General features: G+C 37.3%; 2 protein-coding genes across 3 annotated transcripts; one reads left to right on the forward strand and one right to left on the reverse strand.

The window, feature by feature from the left end:
- Positions 1-305: 305 nt before the first annotated feature.
- LOC110024881 (xyloglucan galactosyltransferase KATAMARI1 homolog) lies at positions 306-1868 on the reverse strand. The gene is made up of 2 exons (XM_020725067.1): positions 964-1868; positions 306-870 (listed from the first exon to the last, which is right to left on the reverse strand). The coding sequence occupies exons 1-2, from the start codon at positions 1866-1868 to the stop codon at positions 306-308; spliced, it is 1470 nt and encodes a 489-aa protein (XP_020580726.1).
- Positions 1869-5211: 3343 nt separating this feature from the next.
- LOC110024870 (AP3-complex subunit beta-A) lies at positions 5212-18816 on the forward strand. Of its 2 annotated transcripts, XM_020725054.1 has the most exons (11): positions 5214-5502; positions 5580-5656; positions 5862-6108; positions 6209-6847; positions 12711-12884; positions 13838-13964; positions 14047-14156; positions 15509-15709; positions 16488-17452; positions 18055-18321; positions 18435-18816. In XM_020725054.1, the coding sequence occupies exons 1-11, from the start codon at positions 5284-5286 to the stop codon at positions 18787-18789; spliced, it is 3381 nt and encodes a 1126-aa protein (XP_020580713.1). In that variant the 5' UTR covers positions 5214-5283; the 3' UTR covers positions 18790-18816. The 2 variants fall into 2 exon arrangements, with proteins under 2 accessions (XP_020580714.1, XP_020580713.1); XM_020725055.1 differs by lacking the exon at positions 15509-15709 and having other exon boundaries at positions 5212-5502.
- Positions 18817-21386: the final 2570 nt, after the last annotated feature.

Here is a 21386-nt window from a genome sequence, read left to right on the forward strand (position 1 = left end):
TATATATATATATATATATATATATATTAACATGATGAGTATTATTTCGAGCCAAAACGAGCCGAACACGAACGAACACATCTTTGTTCGTGTTCGGCTCGTTAACTTATCGAACAAAATTAACGAGCCGAACACGAGCTTCTTAACGAGCCGAACACGAGCTGTTCACGAACAACGAGCCATTTTGACAGCCCTAGTTCAATCGTCACCTTCTATTACTTAAAATAAAAATGAGACCTATCGAAATACAGAAATCAGACAACGGACACAGAAATGAATACACTGTTTGTTTGGAATAATTTCATTTACATGCTTGCTGAAGAAAAGAAGTAATCCCACTCATGCTTCTCCTTCCCACCCAGATAAAACTGCCAGCTTTCCTCCTCATCACCTTCACTAGACCAATTCTCATGTCTCCTCCTAGTCCTCCTTCTCTCTACTCTCTGAATCACCCCTTCCACAGTCACATCAAACGCATCCTTCACACTCTCCATCTTCCCTCTAGGATCCCCATACACCAATCTCGGAATCAATCTCACCACTTCTTCCCTCATAGCCCTCACCCTCTCCTTCCCAAACCTCACCAGAACATCCTCAACTTTCACCTTCCCTTCCCTCACCTCTTTCTCCGCTATGAAAACCGAGTAGGAGCTGTAGTTCCTCGGCAAATGCCAGTAGTACTGCACGTAAGCTGAGCCCGGGTGGAAGAACACCGGAATGCAGCCTGCCACCATGGCGTCGAAAGCTGAGCGCCGGGTGTAGGAATCGCCTTGCGGTTGGAGGCAGAATACTGAGCTCTGAAATAGCTTCATCACGCTCTCCGGCGAGTGGCACCGCCTCTCGCTCGACCCGCACTCCAGCAGGCCGCACCTGCAGCATATCAGACCACAGGACATTAATCCTCAGGAGCTGACAAGAATATTTGTTCACTTCAATTAACAGTATCATTTATAAATAATTCACCTCGCCGAACCCTTGCACTCCTCCGTGAGCCGGCCACGTATATCGTCGGTCCTGTTCGGCCGCGGGGCGCCGGCGAAAGAGAAGAGCAACTGGCGGCGCAGCCGGCCAACCCTTTCCTGCCACGCAGCTACATCCCGGACCGTACTGGGGTGAAAGTACGTCGGGTACGGCACCGCCATATCATTGGTGTGCCAAGGGCTGGACTCGATCACAAGCGCCGTCATATTCAACACGGCCGGCGAAAGCAGCAGTTTGCTACCCCACTCGTTTTCGCCGTCCGTCAACCGCCGGAAATCCCATGTAATTCTACCGGCGACGAAGAAATGATCTCTGCCTCCCATGACGGCCCATTCAGGCTGAGAAGTGAGCCATCGTGTCAGGTCGTGAAGGGAGGAATCTCGAACCGAGATGTTGCCGGCGGTTGAGCCGGACCAGAGGTGGCGGGAGATATCGAGGCCGGCGTAGAACGGGACGAAAATGGCGGTGGCTTGGGATGAGTTGGTGGTGAGGCAGGGATAGCGGTTGATGCGATTGTGGAAGATGAGTTCGAGGGAGAATTGGTTGGTGGAGTAGCAGGTGGAACAGGGGAGGATGGAGGAGGGAGGGAGTGGAGGGCCGAGACCGGAGTTGGAGAGGAGGAGGCACATGTCCGTCCATTGGCTTAGAGAGCGGCAGTTGTGGAGGAGGTCGGTGTTGAAGCGAGAGGGGAGGTTGTGGATGTAGATGTAGCGGTTGGAGCAGGGGTTCATGGGTGGGGGAGACGGAGGGGAGCGGAGGTGGAGGAACTTGATAGAGAAGAGGAAGGGAATGAAGAGGATGTAGATGAAGTAGGGGTAGTGGCGGATGAAGAAGGCTGCTGCCGCGGCGGCGGTGATGCGGCGGCGTTTGGTGGAGAATTTCTCCATGGAGAAGGCTGGTAGGATGGATGGGACTAGGTATACTATATGAAGGGTTGAAGGTTGGGTTGTGAATTGTGATTGGCATAGGGAGTTGACCGTTGGTAGTCTGTTAGAGGAGAGAAAAAATAATTAAGGATGATGGGGGTTGGTAAATTGAAAATTTTATTTGATGATTGTTTGACTTGAAGTGATAATAATGTATCCTCAAATTGTTAAACTTTCTTTTTAAATGAGTAGAATATGTAAATAAGCAATTAAAATTGACATTGCACTTGTTTTAAAATAAAGTCATTAAATGTGAATGAGGTGAATTTCTATATTTTTAAAATTTGTAGGATTTATTTTGAGATGAATATAAGAGTTTGTTGGTTGTTTATGTATTAAACACATATGAAAATGTATAACTATTTTAAAATCATTTGTAGATAATTTTGAACAAGATTCTTAACTTAGAGTCCGTTTGGGGCAGCTTATAAGTGTGGACGGCGTTTTCAAAACTCTGTTGTACTGTTTGGTTCTCGCGTTTCACCAGTTTATTAGAAACTGTGTTTGAGTTTTTACACTAAACGTAGGCAGCGGGTCCCCCCTGCGGTCGGCCTGCGTGCTGCGTTTTAAGATAAGCAACTTATCCTGAAACACACAAGCTGCCCCAAACGGACCCTTAGTTGTAAATTATTATTCCATTATTTCAGCTCTCAATAGCTTGATGTATACTCAAGTTTGTGTAAGATTAGACATAACATTCATAACCATGATATTAAGAAGATAAAAGAATAGTATAGACATATATTCCTAATGAGATGCAGAAAAATGGATGATTCTTTCGAGGTACCAAGGGTTACATGATTATATATGTAAATACCAAAAATACTAACATGAATTTCAAAGAAAATAAAAAACCAAGATGAAAATGTCTACTTTTAAGGTAAGAAATCAACTGACGGTTCAAGGCATAACAGGAAGCCGCATCTACAAACCCAAGTTGGATACAAGCTCCAGAGATGGTTCCTCGCCTGATAGTCGGAAGACTTGTCGAAAGTGAGGCGTGAATCATCCCGACTCATCTAATACCCAACATGGGTTGCAACAAGATCTACTTAAGATCTTTCAAGATTGAGAGATCTGGCTAAGGCGATGAACCAACCAGATAGGCGTGACACGAGCCCTGTAAGACTCGAGCCGAATGGAAAATGAGTCACGACTTGCTGTGAGAAAAACGGGTCGATCACATTCGGCCGACCAACCCTGCATCCGGACCAAACGACCATCTCACAACCAACCTCTCCGATCGACTGTGCCAAAAGACATTGAGGAAGATCGCCATACGATCAAACACCTTGACGGACTAACACGTACTCCGGAGGGCACAAATACCGCTCGAGTGGTCGACTCAGTCAGTTGACTTCAAGTCAGTCGATCAGCCAATTACCGTCAATGTTGAAATTCAAATTGCAATATAAATATGACGTAAAATCTATACAATCAATTTGAGCCTTACTAACAGTAAGAACTATTTTCATAACCATTTCCTCCATTCTGTCATTGTACAAAACACTTTTTTTATATGTACGGAGCAAAAATACGAATAAAGATATATTTTTCCTCGATTCTCCTAATAAAGATCCTAGAGTTATTCTACTCTCTCTTTCTTCTCTCCTTCACCCAACTCTAACTCTTGAAACGTGATTTATAAAGGACAGACTAGGCTCCTACAATATACAATGGGATTAATAGTTTAGAGGTAATTGACTACTCTTATTTTGATTGTTGGCCACAATAATTATAAGAATTAACTCTTGGGTATATATCTCTTTATATTCGCTCGCGCATATATGCCTTTGAGAAGCACCAAACACTTTCACATAGTTTTTTATGTGTACAATTTCATTGATATGATCAACACCATTAAATTGAACCTAAAATAATGTAGGATATGATCAACACCATTTTTGTCCTTGTTATCAAGCACAAATGATTATGGATATTTAAGAGTATTTACTATATTATTAAATGTTGAATTAATAAAAAAAATAATTTACTAAATATTTGAACTTATTCTATTCACAAATCTCGTCACATATTTAATATGATCCACATTATTCAAAATATTAAAATCATAGAAGATGAAGACTAAATATGGAAGGTGTGATATGTTCTCACTATTAATTGGATCAATGAGATATTGCTATGATCCTTTTTACTAAGTCTAGCAATCATGAGCATATTCAATCGTATTAAATGACAAAAATAAATGAGAAAATATTTTTTATTTTACTTTATTTTTTAAAATTATGTAAATAAATAAGAAATTTTAACTGTCAATATGTAATAAAATAATTTTTTGACATACTTAGATAAATTAATATATATTTTTTTCGTGAAATACAAGGAACATGTACAATTCAAACCCATAACCTCATCATAGAAGACAACACCCTCTTCCAATTTACTTTAAATACATTAAATCAATATTGATGTCTGCCAGAAAATTTACGGCGGTAGAGTGATGGATTATCATCTTAGCGTTGCATAAGAGTTCAACACACACGTGTGAAAGAAAAAAAAAACAGTAATTACACCAGAAAATTTTACGTTAAAAACCTGTGAAGAGAAAAAACACAGGGTTTGACCCAGTTGTAAAAATTCACTATTAGTTGATGATTACAAAGATTTTTTATCCTACAAACGAAAAAAGGGTGAACCTATTTTTCAACTTATAGCGTCGGCGTCTGATTGGTGGTGATCGACGACGATTTATGGTAATTGACAGTGGTTAGCAGTGTGCGACAATAATCAGTGGTGGTTAACGATGAGAATAGTGCTTGACAGTGGTTGATGATTGTTAACGATTGACGATCAACGTCGGTTGACAGATGTTAACGAAAGTCGACAATGATCGACAACAGTCTACAGTGGTTGACGATTCCGAAAGCTTCATGTTCTCTCTCAAGGCTCAAACACTTTATTTATAGTAATTTGTGTATAATTAATGCAAAAATATGAACCACTTTGATTAAATAGTCCGGAGAGATTTCTTCAATCAAACGATGTTTGATGGGCATTTAAGTGCCCGAACGATGTATGAATTGAACAATCTTGGTATCGTTGGATTTGTCTTGTCAAGACGTTCGATCTAATTGTAACTTGTTAGATTGGACATCAATTTGACCTTTAAAATATGTGCAAAAATTTTCTAAATATAATTTAATAATTTGAAGTGGGCTTGATTTCACTCAGAATGAGACTATTTTTTATATCATTTGGTCGCCGCTCAGTTTGAAATTCATGCTTAAAAATTGAAATTTGGGTGATTTGATATGTTAACACATCCGAATTGGGCGCAAGGTCTTAAAAAAAATAAAACATTTTGAGTCTGGCCTCCCCTGCGCATCAAATCGGATCGAAGGCAGCGATCTGAGAAATGTTTCCCCAATTCGGGGCGGCGACGGCTGACAGTCTCAGCCGGGCCTCCACTCTTGTCTACCGGATCGGCACTGATGCCCATCTCTACGACGATCCCGATGACGTCAACATTGCTCCTCTTCTCGACAGCCGCTTCGACTCCGAGAAGTGCGAGGCTCTCAAGCGCCTCCTTGCCCTCATCGCACAGGGTGTTGATGTCTGCAAATTCTTCCCCCAGGTTTGCTCCATCGCCCTTCATTCTTCATCTCTCTTGAATTTGGGCGGGACTCACCGGCTCTTTCAGCGGCGTTACAGGTAGTGAAGAATGTGGCGTCTCAGTCGCTGGAAGTGAAGAAGCTAGCTTATCTTTATCTTCTCCACTATGCTGAAAAGTACGATTCCTACATGCTGATACTTTTGTTCAGTGATGTTTCGTATGATAAATTGTAATTTTCCATGCAAGTTTTTTACCAACCAGTTTACTTTCCATTCACCCGCTATTTTTCTTCTGGTTTTCCATAAATGGTGGATTCATTAGCTTTGTCAAAGGCTGGTAACATGGTATTCTTTTTTGTTTGCCCCTAATCTGATGACCAGGCGCCCGAACGAAGCTTTGCTATCAATTAACTGCTTTCAGAAAGACTTGTCGGATCTAAATCCTTTAGTTCGAGCATGGGCGCTACGCTCCATGGCTGGAATACATCTACATATAGTTTCTCCTCTTGTTTTAGCAGCCATCAGGAAGTGTGCAAGAGATCCATCTGCCTATGTAAGAAAATGTGCTGCCAATGCTCTTTCTAAGTTACTCGACTTGCTTCCAGAGGAAAATACTGAACTTGAAGAGGTTTCCTTTCATTTTCTCTTTATTAAGCTTAGAAATGCTCTTTAATTCACTTGAAGAATCAACACTAACTTATTTTTTACACTTCAACATATTTATGCAGCTGGTCAATATCTTTCTAAGTGACCATTCACTCGTAGTAGTTGGAGCTTCTGCAGTTGCCTTCAAAACAGTCTGCCTTAAAAATCTTTCACTCATTGGCAAACACTTTAGAAGGTTGTGTGAAGCAGTTCCAGATATCGAAGAGTGGGGGCAGATTACACTGATTGAGATTCTTTTACGTTATTTGATAGCCAGGCATGGACTTGTAAGAGAGTCTGTCATGTTCGCTTCAAACGCTACAGAAAGTTTCCATTCTAATTGGGATTCTAATGGTCTATCTCGTAAATTTGAGAATCATAGCAGTTCTGTTGAAGATGTTCCTTATAACTTCAATGGAAGCTCATTGATGTTAAAAAATTACATAGAAGGATGGGAAGAATATTTATTGCAATGTGAACGTACAAATGGAAATGCTGTCGAAGATCAAAATCAGCAGAAGGATGTGGTTCCAGCATCCGTGGAAAATGATGATGTGAGGATTTTATTGCAATGTACACTGCCTCTCTTGTGGAGTCAAAATAGTGCAGTTGTGCTTGCTGTTTGTGGTGTTCATTGGATTATGGCACCAAAGGACAAAGTTGACAGGATTGTAAAGCCAATTCTTTTTCTCCTAAGATCATTTCCTGACTCGAAATATGTGGTATTCCCTCACATTGCTAACATTTGTTATCTTAACATCTCTTCAACAAATTTTGCTTGATTTAGCTGTTTGGAGCCCATTATGGTGACCTCCAAATCACATAGCCACAGTTTGACACTTGCTTCATTTCAGTATACAACAAGTAACCTCTTTTAGCCTAAGTTCTAGTGGCATGGAAGAATATTTGAAAGTTATATTTGAATTTTCTTTTGAGAATTTGAGTCATAATTGCTACCATTATCATTTAAATTCTAAATAGGTAAAGATTAAAACCTTAAAACTACCTTTTTGGTTTTGATTTCTAATGATAAAGGTTAAGAACATTTTAATATTGGTGGATAGGAAGTCATAAAAGTTATGCGATATTCATCGAGTGAATACTAATTTATTGTTTCTCAATACAAGTAACCTCTTTTAGCATTTTAATATCTCTCGATTCTAATATCATTAAGACAGTCAAATGTCCATCAAACGCTGTCCAATCAAGGGGATTTTTTTGGGTCGTTCGATCAAAAGTGCTTTGGGTTCCTCCCTTCATATTTGCAATTTAGACTCTATAAATAGAGCTCCAAACCCCTCATGAAAGGGGATCGAGACCTAGAGCCAGAGAGAGAGCAAAGCATGCATAAGAGGGAGCTGTAGCCTAGCCTCCTACTTTGCCGTCTCAAGCCATCGTCGCCTTTCGGCCGCCAGGCCACCATTGTCACGTTCTTGCTACTGCCTCCCTCTGCCCGTTGCCGCCTTCTGACTGCCACTGCCTTCCACCTGCCGCCGTCGTTTCAGGCTGTCGTCGCCTTTCGGCCGTTGCCACCTTTGCTGCCCTCTGGCCACTGTTGTCACCCTTTGGCCACCGACGTCACCATCTTCTGGCCGCTATCTTCTTTTGATCGTCTTTGACTTTCGATTATCGTTGCCTTCTGGCCATCGCTGTAGTCTCAGGCCCCCGTCGCCACGTTCCGGCTGCTGCTACTCTCCAGTCGCCGCCGCCGCCTTCTTACAACCTTCTTCGTTTCAGGCCGTCGCTGTCACCGCCTTACGACCGTCTTTTTCTCAGGCCGTCGCCGCCTTCTGATCTCCACTGCCTCTGCCGCCACCATCTTAGGTGGTCGTCGTCACCGCCGCCTCCGACCAACTTCAGTCACCACACCCTCGAGCCACATTCATTGCTGCCTCTTTCAGTCGTCACTGCCTTCGACCTTCACCGCCGTCTCCGGTCATTGCCACCTTGGGCCACTGTTGCTGTCCGCTCCCTACTACGGAACAACAATTTCTTTTACGTAGAAACATTGTAACCCAATAAACTGTGTAACCACTTCTCGCCAGTGGGACGAGGTGGTGTACCTATAATCACCAACCACAACATGTGGTTCATAGTTCATGCAGCTCCAGATTTCGACGCCATGGCTTACGGACGTCGTCACAGCTCTCCACTACGACCTGCATGACCAATTACGACTTACGTGATACATAGCTCGTACAATTTCCAACTCCGACCTACTGACGTCGTCACGACACGCCACTACAACTTACGTGACCAACTACGACATACGTGGTTCATAGCTCGTGCAATTCTTAACTCCGGTCCTAGAGGCCTATGACCGTCGTCCCAACTCGCCACTGCAACGTATGTGACCAAGTACGATCTATGTGATTCATAGCTCGTGCATCTCCCGACTTTGACCCCTACGACCTATGAACATCTTCATAGCTTGCCACTATGGCCTATGTGGTTCATAGCTTGTGCAATCGCTAACTTCGGCCACTATGAACTATGAACGTCGTCGCAACTCACCACTAAAGCTCATGTGACCAACTACAACCTACGTCCAACTCCAACTTACATGGCTTACAACTCTTGCGGTTTTCTACTACGGCCTTAGCGACCAACCGACGCTTTTGATACAACCATTTGTATATTACATGACCAACTACTATCATGGAATTATAGCCTATAAAACAAGTTGATGCTATGACAACGATGAACCATCTACAACATTTATTACAGACTACTGCCTCCATAACAACGGACTATGGCTCTTGCAGCATACTTTCACCGAGAACTATAATTATTACAGCTAGACTATGACTATTATCGACGTACAACTGTTGTAAATTTCATCTATTATTTATATTCTTCTTATTATACATAATAAAAATAGAATTTTAATCTATCATATTTAGATATAATTTTATCTGTTAATAATTGATATGTCTTCAACAAATTTCTAACATTTAGAAGAAATCTCGAGGCATGGCGCAAAATTAGAGCTATCTTTAATTAAGGAGAAGATGGACTCATGTGCGCAAAATTACATAGCAGATCATTTCAACTTGTCAAGGCCCCATGATTTTTTCACTTTTTCAGGGTTTTTCACATAAAAAATTTCTGGTGTCGCGACTGATCGCTTAATTCTTTCTAAGTGTGTGTTGGATTTCCATAGTATGTGAAGAGGATAATCCTTTACTCTGCCGTCGCGAATTTTCTAGCACACATCAATAATTTTGCTTTTTAATTGCCAATTTAAAAATATTAAAATTACATATCACACTCAATCTCAGTTCAATTAATTCTAAGCTCTTTATCATTCAAACATTTTCTCATTATTCTAGCTTTTCATGCGTTTTAACAAAATCTAAGCAAATAGAGCTGCCCCATTTGCAAAAGCATGCACCAAGATAATTCGTTCTAAATATTCTTTATAAGCCATAACCAATACAAAAAAAGATACTGATTTCATTTTAATCATTTTCTTCTACAATTGAAAGTTTTATAGTAACATGACAACTTTTATGCCAATTTGCGCTCCATCATTGTCATCTTTAATCATTTTATTTTACTATTGACATACTTTTTATAATACATCGAATCAATTCTTGTTGTACTTGATCACATGTAATCAATAATAATTATAGGAATTTTCTTTTTTTACTACTTTATTTTTTAATTAGTTATCTTGACACAAGTTATTTTAATAAATACTCTTTCTGGCATTAACCAAATTGATATTTTGAAAGTATAATGATTTTAATTTATTTATTTACGATTATTGTACTCCATAGCTTCATAGTATGGTTCATAAGGTTGATTCTTCATGGTTAACATAATCTTGAAGATTTGAAATTAGAACTATTTTCTTAATTTAATGTTAGGTATGATCTTCAAAATGTTGGGTAGCATTCTAGTTTAATTTTTGGCCCGGTTTTCAAAATATTTGGTAGCAGTCTTTCCTCAATGGTTTGCCCTTTTCTTTATAAGTTGGTTTATGAAGAAAGAAATGGTGAAGATCTTTGCTCGTGGCATGCTCCTTGCCATCATTTGTTGAACACTCCCATAACTTGATTTTTTTCCCTCTTATAGATTTTGCATAAGGATGTGCAAGTGATAAGTTTTTGAATCGGCAATTAATAGCTGGCTTTCGTTGTAAAAAAAATATAAATAAGTTTTGTGCTTGCCAAAACTTAAAAGATTTTTATTTGTGTGACTAGTGAACTAGAGCTATTCTATCTCCACTTGTCAAAACTGTTTTAGTCGAATATTGACAAAATTGAAATTACGCCAGTCAAGGAATTTATTGAACTCAATTATTGGGGCAATAGATGGCTTAGTCAACTATTGAAATATACTGCCTAGTGGTTAACTTGTTATAAGTACAGATGACTTGGCATACTACCGCCTATTCTAGCATCGAGGCTACAAGCAAGTCAAGCCAACAAAAGGTTGTTAGAGCATGAGATTATTTATCTAAATTTGTTCTGTTTTGGTCGAGCATGTTTAGAGATCTTTCATTTTGTGATTAACGAGCTTTAAACGAGTGACTTCTATAGTCAAATACAAAATCCTTTATATGCCTATCTTATTAAGCTTAGCAAATGTAAATGAGTTCTATTTTATGAAGGCAAGCTTGTCATGTTGTTTCTTCGGTGGATGCTTTTTTTAGCATTAATCTTTAATTTAGCTTTATAATGAGCCTTAATTGAGCTTAGTTATCACATGATAAAGGAGCTCTAATCAAGCCATGCTATGAGTAGCTTATCGAATATTTGATTCACTTGCAGTTATATATGGAGTTACAAAATCCGATTACTCAATTATCACAATGTCTACTTAAAGCTACTTGGATTAGATTGTTTGTACAATGCATAAAATTTAATTGATCATGTCAGATTTGAGATGGAAACAACAATCTAATATAGATCAGCTTATCCGCTTAAATCAATCTTCATGCCTAAAATAATTGGTGGGAATGAATCTAAATTTTAAAGATTTCTTATAGCAGTCCTTAATAAAATAGATGTTAGAAAGGTGGGGACATATAAATCATAAAGTGTGTCAGGCTGAATGCATATATAAAACATAATGCATCAAATTGGACTTCATTTCATCAATGAGCTATCAATGCCTTGAAGTTTTCTATGTCTACCTCATTGTAAATTCATATGGAATACTTAACTAAGGAGTTCTGCAAATCTTATTCTAGAATCTAGCATAAATAATGAGATTGTGTCCCCATTGCTAGTGGATATCAAATTTATATTGTGCATTGACAAAACAAACATTCTTGTGACTACTGATGTAATACTTTGTGAGTGTTACGATAATTATTGTTAGATTTGCTTAAGAAAATCATTTAATTGTTCAATGAAATATCGAATTCCTTTTAAACTTGTATGCTACTTGGATAAGAATTTTTTGAGTGCAGCATAAGTACTGACTAACAAATTTTTGCATGAGGGCTAGATCTTCTTCTTGGTGATTTTTTTGTTATTATTCTTATCTACATAATTTTGTGAATAGTTAGATTTTTTCTATTTAGTGAAATTTCCTAGAGAGTGAAATTTCCTAGAGTTGGATTTTTTTTTTTTTGCGATGTGAATTCATATAGATGATTTTAAATTATATTTTTCTGCAAATCGTAGATGATCTCTCATTTTCATTAAAGGTATGGCCTTTTTTATTAAGTTAAAGTTGTTGGAATGTGAATTTGATTTTGATATATTTTGTATATCTTTTCCTTGTTGTACACTAGAATATCCTTGGTCCTAAGACATTTTTCATCACAAAAGCGAATGATGTAAAAAGGTAATGTCATGGAGACTTAATGCTAAATGTTTTAAAATGCCTATACCCATTAAACTCTAAATTCGGCTATATTTATATAAGTGATTTGAGTGTTGGGAAACAAAAGAAGTTATGATAATCAAGTTGAGTTTAGAAAAAATAAGAATGTTAAAATGGCTATTTAGAAAATAGATTGAGGAATAATTATATTGAAGGGGCAATGGATAATGAAAAATAAGCTTATGTGATGCAGACGTATATGGCTGAGCATAAGTCATGCATCAACAAGGTAAGCTTCTATATTATTATTTAAAGATTAGAAGGAAAAGTTGGAGGTTAGAGGTAAACTTGTTAGGAGTTTTGGAAAAAATTACACAGAATTTAATTAACATTTCATGCCGAAAATGAAAAATGTTGCTTTTAATAGGAATGCTTGGAGGCGAATTCATAATGTTGATCCAGGCAGTTGATATTGGGCTATGATTATGATAAAAAGCAACATCCTGGAAGGTAGGATAATTTGATAGTTTGAAACCATGCTGGAGCTCTAGTAACAATTTTGGCTGAATTTGGAAAAATTAGCTGGTTCCAGAAGCAATGCTTTCTTTTGCTTGCTTTTTCTTGTCATTTACTTTTTGAAAAATAATATTTTTGATGATATACAGCCATCATTAACCTTTGTATATATGAAAGGTATTATTATCTTTTCTAGTTTGATTTCCTTTTTTAAATTCATTACTAATGGGTTTTTTTTATACCTAACACCATTGATATTTGAACTGATGGTTGCTTTTTGCTACTTAGGTGCTTTGTAACATACAGGTTTTCTCCAAAGTACTCCCTTCACTCTTTGCACCTTATTACGAAGATTTTTTTGTACATAGCTCTGATATTTACCAGATTAGAGCTCTTAAGCTTGAAATACTCTCCGCCATTGCGACGGATGCTTCGATTCAATTCATTTTGGAAGAATTCCAGGTAACGAGTGGCTGCCAGTTTTGCTAGTCATGATATCTTTTATTCAATGAGGTGCTTAGACCCTGTGATAAATTAAATCAAGGGGCACTTACATAAATAGCATGCCATTCTTATTTATTTACATATCTCACACCTAAACTTTTATTTTCATACACATTGCAATTAAATCTTTAATATCACAACAAAAATAGCACTATTACCACTTTTTAAAAGTTAAGATTTAAAGCAACAAAATGTTATGCATGTAAATATGAAAGTTTAGGTGGAGATATGTAAATATATAATAATTGTATGGTAGCTAATGAAACACCCCTAAATTATATTAATCAAAAGCATGATAACATTTTGGAATAGTGAATCTTCTTCGGGAAAGAAAATATATGCTCTATATCCAGACCTCTGCATCAGGTTATAATTTGCAAGCCAAATTAATTGCGCTTGCTGCATACGTGTGAGGAAGGACAGAAAGTAAACAGATGGTTGAACTGAATCTATAGATAACCAATGCTAAATAATAGTTGTAGTTTAGCTATGAGAAAGCTCATATTCATTTTTCCATTTTTCAGCATCTTTAATTTATTTTCTTTCTCTGGACTTTGAAAAAGATTGGCAGGGAAAATTCTATCCAGGAAATAGTTGTATCGTTTCCATATGAAGAAAATTTGATATTTTTTTCATGTTTCTTCATATTACTTTCTTGGATGTTAACTAATACGATTTCTGGATAGAATTGGTTTGGATGGATTAGGAAGAAAAAATGGTGGATGCTAACTCATGTTAAATATCTTGTATATATCTGTTCCTTTTTGGGTGTATAAATTCTAACTTTTTTCAAGAATTTGAGGGCATATTCAATTCATGTTGAACAGGGAAAAGTTAAGGCCCTTTATAAGTTGTTTATTGTGGTATGGTGCATGACAATCTGATGTTTATTTTCTTCGTTGCACTGCTAGGATTACATTAAAGATCCAGATAGGAAGTTTGTTGCTGACACAGTTGCTGCAATTGGTATATGTGCTCAAAGGATACCTTCTGTGGTTGATGCCTCCTTGGAGGGGCTGTTAGGTCTTGCTTCACAAGGTTAGTTTAACACGTGATTATATATACGTTACGTCATTTTGTTTTTTTATCGGACCTGGCTGAACGCTGTATCCGTCGACAGAATCATCAACTAGTAATGTATCCCAGAAGGATGGGGAAGCTTGTATTTTGGTGCAAGCAATCATGTCCATTAAGTCAATAATAAAACACAATCCAGCAAAGCATGAAAAGGTAGTCTTCTTAAGCTCTACTCGTGCTTTAGTTTATGTATGGATTTGCTGAAATAGTTATGCTAATATGTAGATTTGATATCCCTTGTTATGACTCGCAGAAGTAAATTTATTCCATGTCATATGGAGCATTTCATTTCAATTTGGTTCCACATCAACCATCATTGGGAAATGAAATGAAGTAAACAGGCCATTATAAACGTAGATATGCTATTGAAATATATGATTTTTTTTTTGGAATGGGGTAATTTAATTCTATTACTTGATAAACATGTGGTTAGTTTAGGTATTGTGATAATTTCTTTGTTCAATTTTTTTTCTCTCCACTTGTAGTTAAAATATGGAGAGAAATGAAATGCTTTCCTTTGTATTCATTTCCTATTTGCTCAACTTTACTTCCCGATTGAGATAAAGTAAATATTTTATAATAAGTGCTTTTCTCTTCTCTCTTATTACAAAAGGCCTATTAAAAAATTGAAAGATATTAATGGAAAGTTATAAGAGAAACTATGTTTTTTTAAAATGTAGAAATATGTATACTTTATAACTGCAATCTATTTCTCAATCATTCGGGTCATTGCCCATAAGATGTGCATTCATTATAATGCCATTTTATTTCTTTCATTAAGGTCTCATCAAATTTCTTTATGATTCTTGCTTAGTATGTACTTATATGAAATTTGCCTTATTTTTTTCTTTTGCGGGCTTAATTATTGAACTATTTGAAGAATTCAACAAGTCCAAAGAAGAGTGGGATGTATTATGTGCCCGAAATATGAACTTAATTAGACATGGTTCTGGTCTACTAATTGCCTTATTTTATCTTCATGACACTTTGAAAATCTAAAATTCCTTGCTGTGTGATTTATATGCATAAAAAGTAGTTTATTTATCTTAATCCTATGATTTCGATTTCTTTTTACTTACGAATCACGCAGTTTTTGGCATTTTCCTGATTTGCTTCTACTAGAACTATGCTAAGTAGTGCTTTTGCTGCCCGAGTGTCTTATTTTTGTGTTGATTTTTAATTTTTATATTTCTGGTTATAAAGGGCCATTTACATACATACGACAAAATTCTTATTATTTACGTATGTATCACCTAAACTCTCATATTTACATGCATACCACTCAAGTCTTTAACATTACATCAAAAATACTACCACCACTATTTTTTTAAAAAAATAAAATACACCATTTCATGTATAGGATTATGACACCAACACGTTAAAGTGTAAAAGCCAAACTTTGGGCGTTAGATATGTAAATACATAAGACTTGTGGGTTTTGTATGTAAATTTCCCTAATTTTTTGAACCTTATTTTAATTGAAAACATTTTTTTTCACTTTGAAGATTATTGCAAGATTAGCTCGCAAGCTGGATGTGGTGAAGGAACCAGCTGCACGTGCATTAATTATCTGGATTGTGGGAGAGTACTGCTCTATTGGGAAAATCATACCTAGTATAATTCCCACTGTAATGAAGTTTCTGGCATGGTCCTTCAACTCCGAAATGCTTGAAACTAAACATCAGATTCTCAACACTGCGGTTAAAGTACTTCCGACTTGCTCTTGTTAGCGTTATTCTTTTGCTATTTCTAGTACTCCAATGGATGATATATGATGGAAAGGTAGAAGTAAATATACATCGTCATGATTATTAGTAGGGATAATTACATACATAGCACCCAAAACATTGCTATTTACAAAATCTAGTACTCAGACGATATTTTTGAACTACCTAACCGATTTATGTACGCTGCCATAACGAAACCATTGAGAATTTGATAAAAATGAAAAACATTGGTGGGATTTTATCATTAATTTTGATGTTTGAGTGAGAATTTGAAAATTTGATGAAAGAGGTTGCTAGATTTGTATATAACAATGTTTGGTTGCTTTGTATGTAATTGGCCCTGAGTAGTTTTGATATGTTAATAGAAACTTCATCTGGTCAATTATCGATTTTGACAAAAATTTTCAAATCTCAAAATATGTATGTATAATAAAAACCTTTTAGAATTGACCCCATGATTATCTAAACTCTATTTTTACTGAATTTGTAGCTTGAGTAAGCACCCTAATGAGAGAAGAGTAACGATACCAAGATTACCTTTATTTGAGTCCAGTTAGCCTAAGTCAAGCATTCGAAAATATGTATGAAAATTTCACAAGACTATTTGAGGGACCAAACAACTACCCATCTTTGCATGCTTAGAGTCAAAACGAACTTCTTGACAATGAATCTGATTTGATTTCTGTAGAATTTTGAAAAAGAATGCTTTTATATTTTACGAAACCATTTATGGCTTCACCTTTTCCTTTAATTCTAGGTTATACTAAGCGCCCAAAAGGAGGATAGATTGATGTTTGAGAAAATCTTAAGTTATATTTTGCAACTCGCAAAATATGATGTAGATTATGACATTCGTGATCGTGCCCGCATGGCTGAAAACCTTATATCTCCATGTGAGGCTGAAGACCTAAACCCTAAGTGGCAAAATGGGAACAATGCCGGCGAACTTTTGGAAAACATTTTTCGGGGAAATAAACATTCCTCTCGATTGCCTGATCATGATTTTCGATTTTACCTTCCTGGTTCGCTTTCACATGTAGTACTTCATGCTGCTCCTGGATACGAGCCTCTTCCTAAGCCTCACAGTCTGCATGAGAATTTGTCGAATGGAATAGCTGATGAGGATGTGAGCAGAGCTTCATTTGATTCCGAGTCTTCTACCGATGAAAATGGATCATATAATGTTTCCGAGCCATCTGCTACGAGTTCAATAGAGAGTGATGGAAATGAGTCAGCAAGTGCTTCGCATGATCCAAATAATGATGAAGATAAGAATGAAAATCCACATTTTCATCCCTCTGAGTCTCATGTTGTTAATGATCAAACAAGTCGAACCGCAGCGAAAAATTTGTCAAAATCCATCTCTTCAGATCTAGTCGATTTGATGTCAAGGACAGCATTTGAATCATGGCTTGATGATCATCCAGGCTTACCATCCGAAACAAAACCGAGTAAATCGTCCTCTACTAGAATTTCTGTTAATGATCTTTGTTTTGCTATTTCTCGTAAACTTCACACGCTTCTAGATTCGGCGAATGGGAATGGCTTGAGGGTGGAGTATTCATTTTTATCTGAAGCTTCAGAACTTTCCCCTTCTCTAGTATGCATTGAACTATTGTTTTCAAACTGCTCAAATGAATTGTTAACTGGCATAACCATGGAAGATGGTGAGCCAAATAGAAGTTCTGAAGCTTCCGTGCAAGCGCTGGAGAAACCTGAAAGGTATTCCTGCCCAATATTATTATTCAACTTTTTTGGGGCATTTACATACATAACCACCCAATTCCTTTGTATTTACATATCTACTACTTAAAATTTACTTTTTACATCGAGTAAAGTGTTAATATAGCTCCCCGATTTTTTACATGTGCCGTTCTGGTCCTAGAGTTTATAAAAATGTCAAATTAGTCCCTAGGTTTATTAAATTGGGGCGAAAATAGTTTTTCTGGGATTATTTCCGCCCATATTAAAAGAATTTGGAGACCAAATTGACATTTTTATAGACTCCGGGACTAAAATAACCTTCTACAAAGTGTTGGAAAATTATTTTGACAATTCTCTTTTTACATTTAAATCACCTAAATCTTTCACACCACATAAAAAAATACTATCTTTTTAACTCCTAAAAATTGAAATACACCTTTTCATGTATAAGTAAGGTGGTATGTATGTAAAAGCTGAAGTTTAGATGTTAAACATGTGAATACTTAGGTATTGAGTGGTATGTATGCAAATCATCCAACTCTTTTTTAATTGATTTTTCTGGAGCCTGCTCTTATCTATTTTCTATACGTGATATTAAACTAGTCAATGTTAAATTGCAGCTCATTGACCGCTGATGATGGTTCAACTATAATTCCTATAGAAGAGATTATAGAACTGAATCCTGGTCAGACTGTAAAAAGAAATCTTCAAGTTCAATTTCATCATCATCTTTTACCTCTCAAATTAGCTGTGCTTTGCAATGGGAGAAGATATGCTGTGAAACTATGGCCAGACATTGGTTATTTCATAAAGCCCCTTTCTATGAATGTTAACATGTTTCTTGAAAAGGAATCAGAGTTAAAGGGAATGTTTGAATGTGCTAAAAGGTTTGTCCCAAATTTAAAAAATTTTACGTTTATCTATTATGCAAGATTCTCATCAGTTTTGATTTTTTCTTGTAACTTTCTGTCATTATGATAACAACATCAATTGGCAACAGCTGCTTGTTTGAAAGCCATATTGGAGATCTGAAGCATGAGGAGCAGAAGCATAGTTCATTTAGTACAGACAAGATTCTTGTAGTCTCTCGAAGCCTGGCATCAAAAGTACTCAGCCATGCTAACGTCTTCCTCGTCTCCATCGACATGCCCGCTTCGTTCAGCGACGATGATGCTTCTGGTTTACATTTACGTTTTAGTAGTGAAATATCTAGGATTTCAAAACCATGTCTTACAAGTATAGCAGTGATTGAAGGTAAATGTTATGAGCCATTAAATATCTCTGTGAAAATAAACTGTGAGGAAACAGTTTTTGGTCTTAATCTCTTAAACAGATTTGTATCTTTTCTACATTGAATAAAGTATCATTGTTTATTAACTTGAGCATTTGAATGCTTTTCATATTGTTTCATATTCATGTTTAAAAATTTGACAAATTTGAAGCAAGAATGGCTCAGATTGTGCTGTTCTGTCTAATAATTGAATTTTTGTTTACTGTGGTTTCCATTTTTATTGTAATGTTTTGTAGAAATAATGAAAGATGAAAATTTGAAATGTTTATTCTGGATTTATCTTGTTAAGATATTTGATTAGTTTAGTCATATTATGTGGCTCCTGAAGACTTGATAGAGAAGTAAGACTGAAAATGGAAAATACAGAGAGCAAGCCAAAGATAAATACCTGGGGGAATTCCTTCTCTGCACCGCCACTTTACTCGAGTACAATAAATTGATATATACAGGAACAATGAAACTTCTAGAGAAGTGAAATTACCTACATTGCCATTATCTTGTAACTCAGATCCACCTTACAATAGCTTGTCCCGCATATGTTGTTATCCCTCTTCAAGCTGATAGGTTTTGGAGCAAACCTGAAGCTTGGATTGCAGGAACTTGAACCTCTATTTCTGCGAAGGTTTAGTATAGATATCAGCAGACTGATCTTGTGTATTAATGTAGTGGATTTGAAGGAAGCCAACTTGTATTTGGTCTCGAATTAAATGGTAGTCAATCTCTATGTTAAATACGGACATCGAACACCTGATTAGTAGCGATCGCCATCGCCAAGAGGTTGTCACAGGAAATCTTTGTTGGATGAGATTAATCCGCACCAAATTCCACAATGAAACATCTTAACTAGTGCATGTCAGAGGTTGCAGCCGCTAGCACTCTATATTCAGCCTCGATGGAGGAACGAATAACTGTGTGTTGCTTTTTGACTACCTATGACATAGGAGTATTTACCAAGAATGTGTAGAAACCGGTGGTGGACCTGTGGTTTGCGGTATCCCCAGCTCAATCTGTATCCGTATAGGTGTTTTAGATTAGGTCACTCTGTGAGATCTTGATATCAAAGTTTAAGTGCCATATAGATACCATAATACACATTTCGGAAGCTAAAAATAATGAGTGGCATAAGTGTTTCACAACAAATGAGATATCAGATCTCGTGATGGTTAGGTATTGGAAAGCCTTTCTTAGTTGTCGGACTTTAGTTGGGTTCGCCATAGGTGTTGTGTTATTGAGGCCGTTGTTCCTCTTGCTTGGTAAAAGAGTAGAAACTGCTTCACAACCCAACATATCTGAATGGTGTAGAAGCTGGGTAAGATAGATTTGTTGGTCCATAAATAAGAAGTTGTCCGTACAAGTAAGGTCAATGCCTAAAAAGTTAGAGACAGGACCACTTTTTTGACTCGGAACTTGGAGCTGAGAAGAGTTGTGAGGGATTGAATGTAAGTCATACTTTCCCCGATTAATAATGTCTCATCGACATGGAGAAGCATAATGATCTTAGGACCGAAGTTGTGTGAGAAGCAATGAAGGATCTGTCTTGCTGATGTGAAAACCGGCCTGAATAAGAAGTTCAAAATAGTTGCAACCATTGTTGTGGTGACTGTTTGAGACTGTACAATGGATTTTTGAGAAGAAAAGCATGATTGGGAAGCTGTGGATCGATATAATCAGCCGGTTGCTTCATATAGCTGTTTCAAGCAATGTGTCATGGAGAAATACATTCGAGACATTGAATTATAACATTGACAGTTTTCTATTTAAAGCAATGGTGAAGAACACATGGAGAGTGTCATCTTGGCACCCGGACTAATTGTCTCGTAATAATTGAAGATGTATTTTTGATTGTAGCCTTGTGCGACAAGTTGGGCTTTATTCGTTGCCACCGACCCATCCAAGTTATATTTAGTACAGTAAGTCCAAAGTCACCCAAGAATTGATTTATTTGTTGGTGTTTGAACAAATACCCAAGTATCTCGAGCCTGAAGAGCGAAAAATCCCTCATTCATGGCCGACCTCCAGCAGGCATGCTTAGCGGCATCTGTGAAGGAAGTAGGATATGGAGGGTCTTTAAGTTGATGTAGGAGATTGAGCTTAGTAACTGGATTCAAATCTTCTGTCTTACATTTAGTAAGCATGGGTTGGGGCTGATGTGGAGCCACAGGCAGAGGCAATGGTGCGGGAGCTGTAAAGGGTAGTATTGAAGTGGTGGAAGAGTTGTTGAGCGGTGTGTGCGTGGTGGGTTGCAGAGGAGGGGCGGTCACAGGTAGGTAGGGTTGTAGGTGGTGAACATACAGATGCTGGGACAAGAATTAGGGGCGTGGCTGTGGAAATGGATTGGGTTGGAGCTGTAGTCGGAGATAGGCCTAATCGATATAGAAAGACATTTTCATCAATGCATTTGAGGCCCTTATGATCATGTGATTACCCTAGCAGTACACATGGTTGAGAGCGGGGTGCAAGTTTATGTGTTGTACATGATTGCAGCCATGGGTAACACTGACATCCAAACACTTTTAGATGAGAACTAGTTTGTTGTTGTCGAGGAGGATTTGAGTTTGGTATTTTTGGTTGACATTCTATTGATTAGATAAGCTGTAGTGAGTATAGTTTCCAGCCAAAAATGAATATGAGGAGAGACGTTGTAGAGCAGTGTTTGTGTGG

Source organism: Phalaenopsis equestris, unplaced genomic scaffold, assembly GCF_001263595.1.
Source record: "Phalaenopsis equestris unplaced genomic scaffold, ASM126359v1 Scaffold000277, whole genome shotgun sequence".
NCBI classification, from domain to species: domain Eukaryota; kingdom Viridiplantae; phylum Streptophyta; class Magnoliopsida; order Asparagales; family Orchidaceae; genus Phalaenopsis; species Phalaenopsis equestris.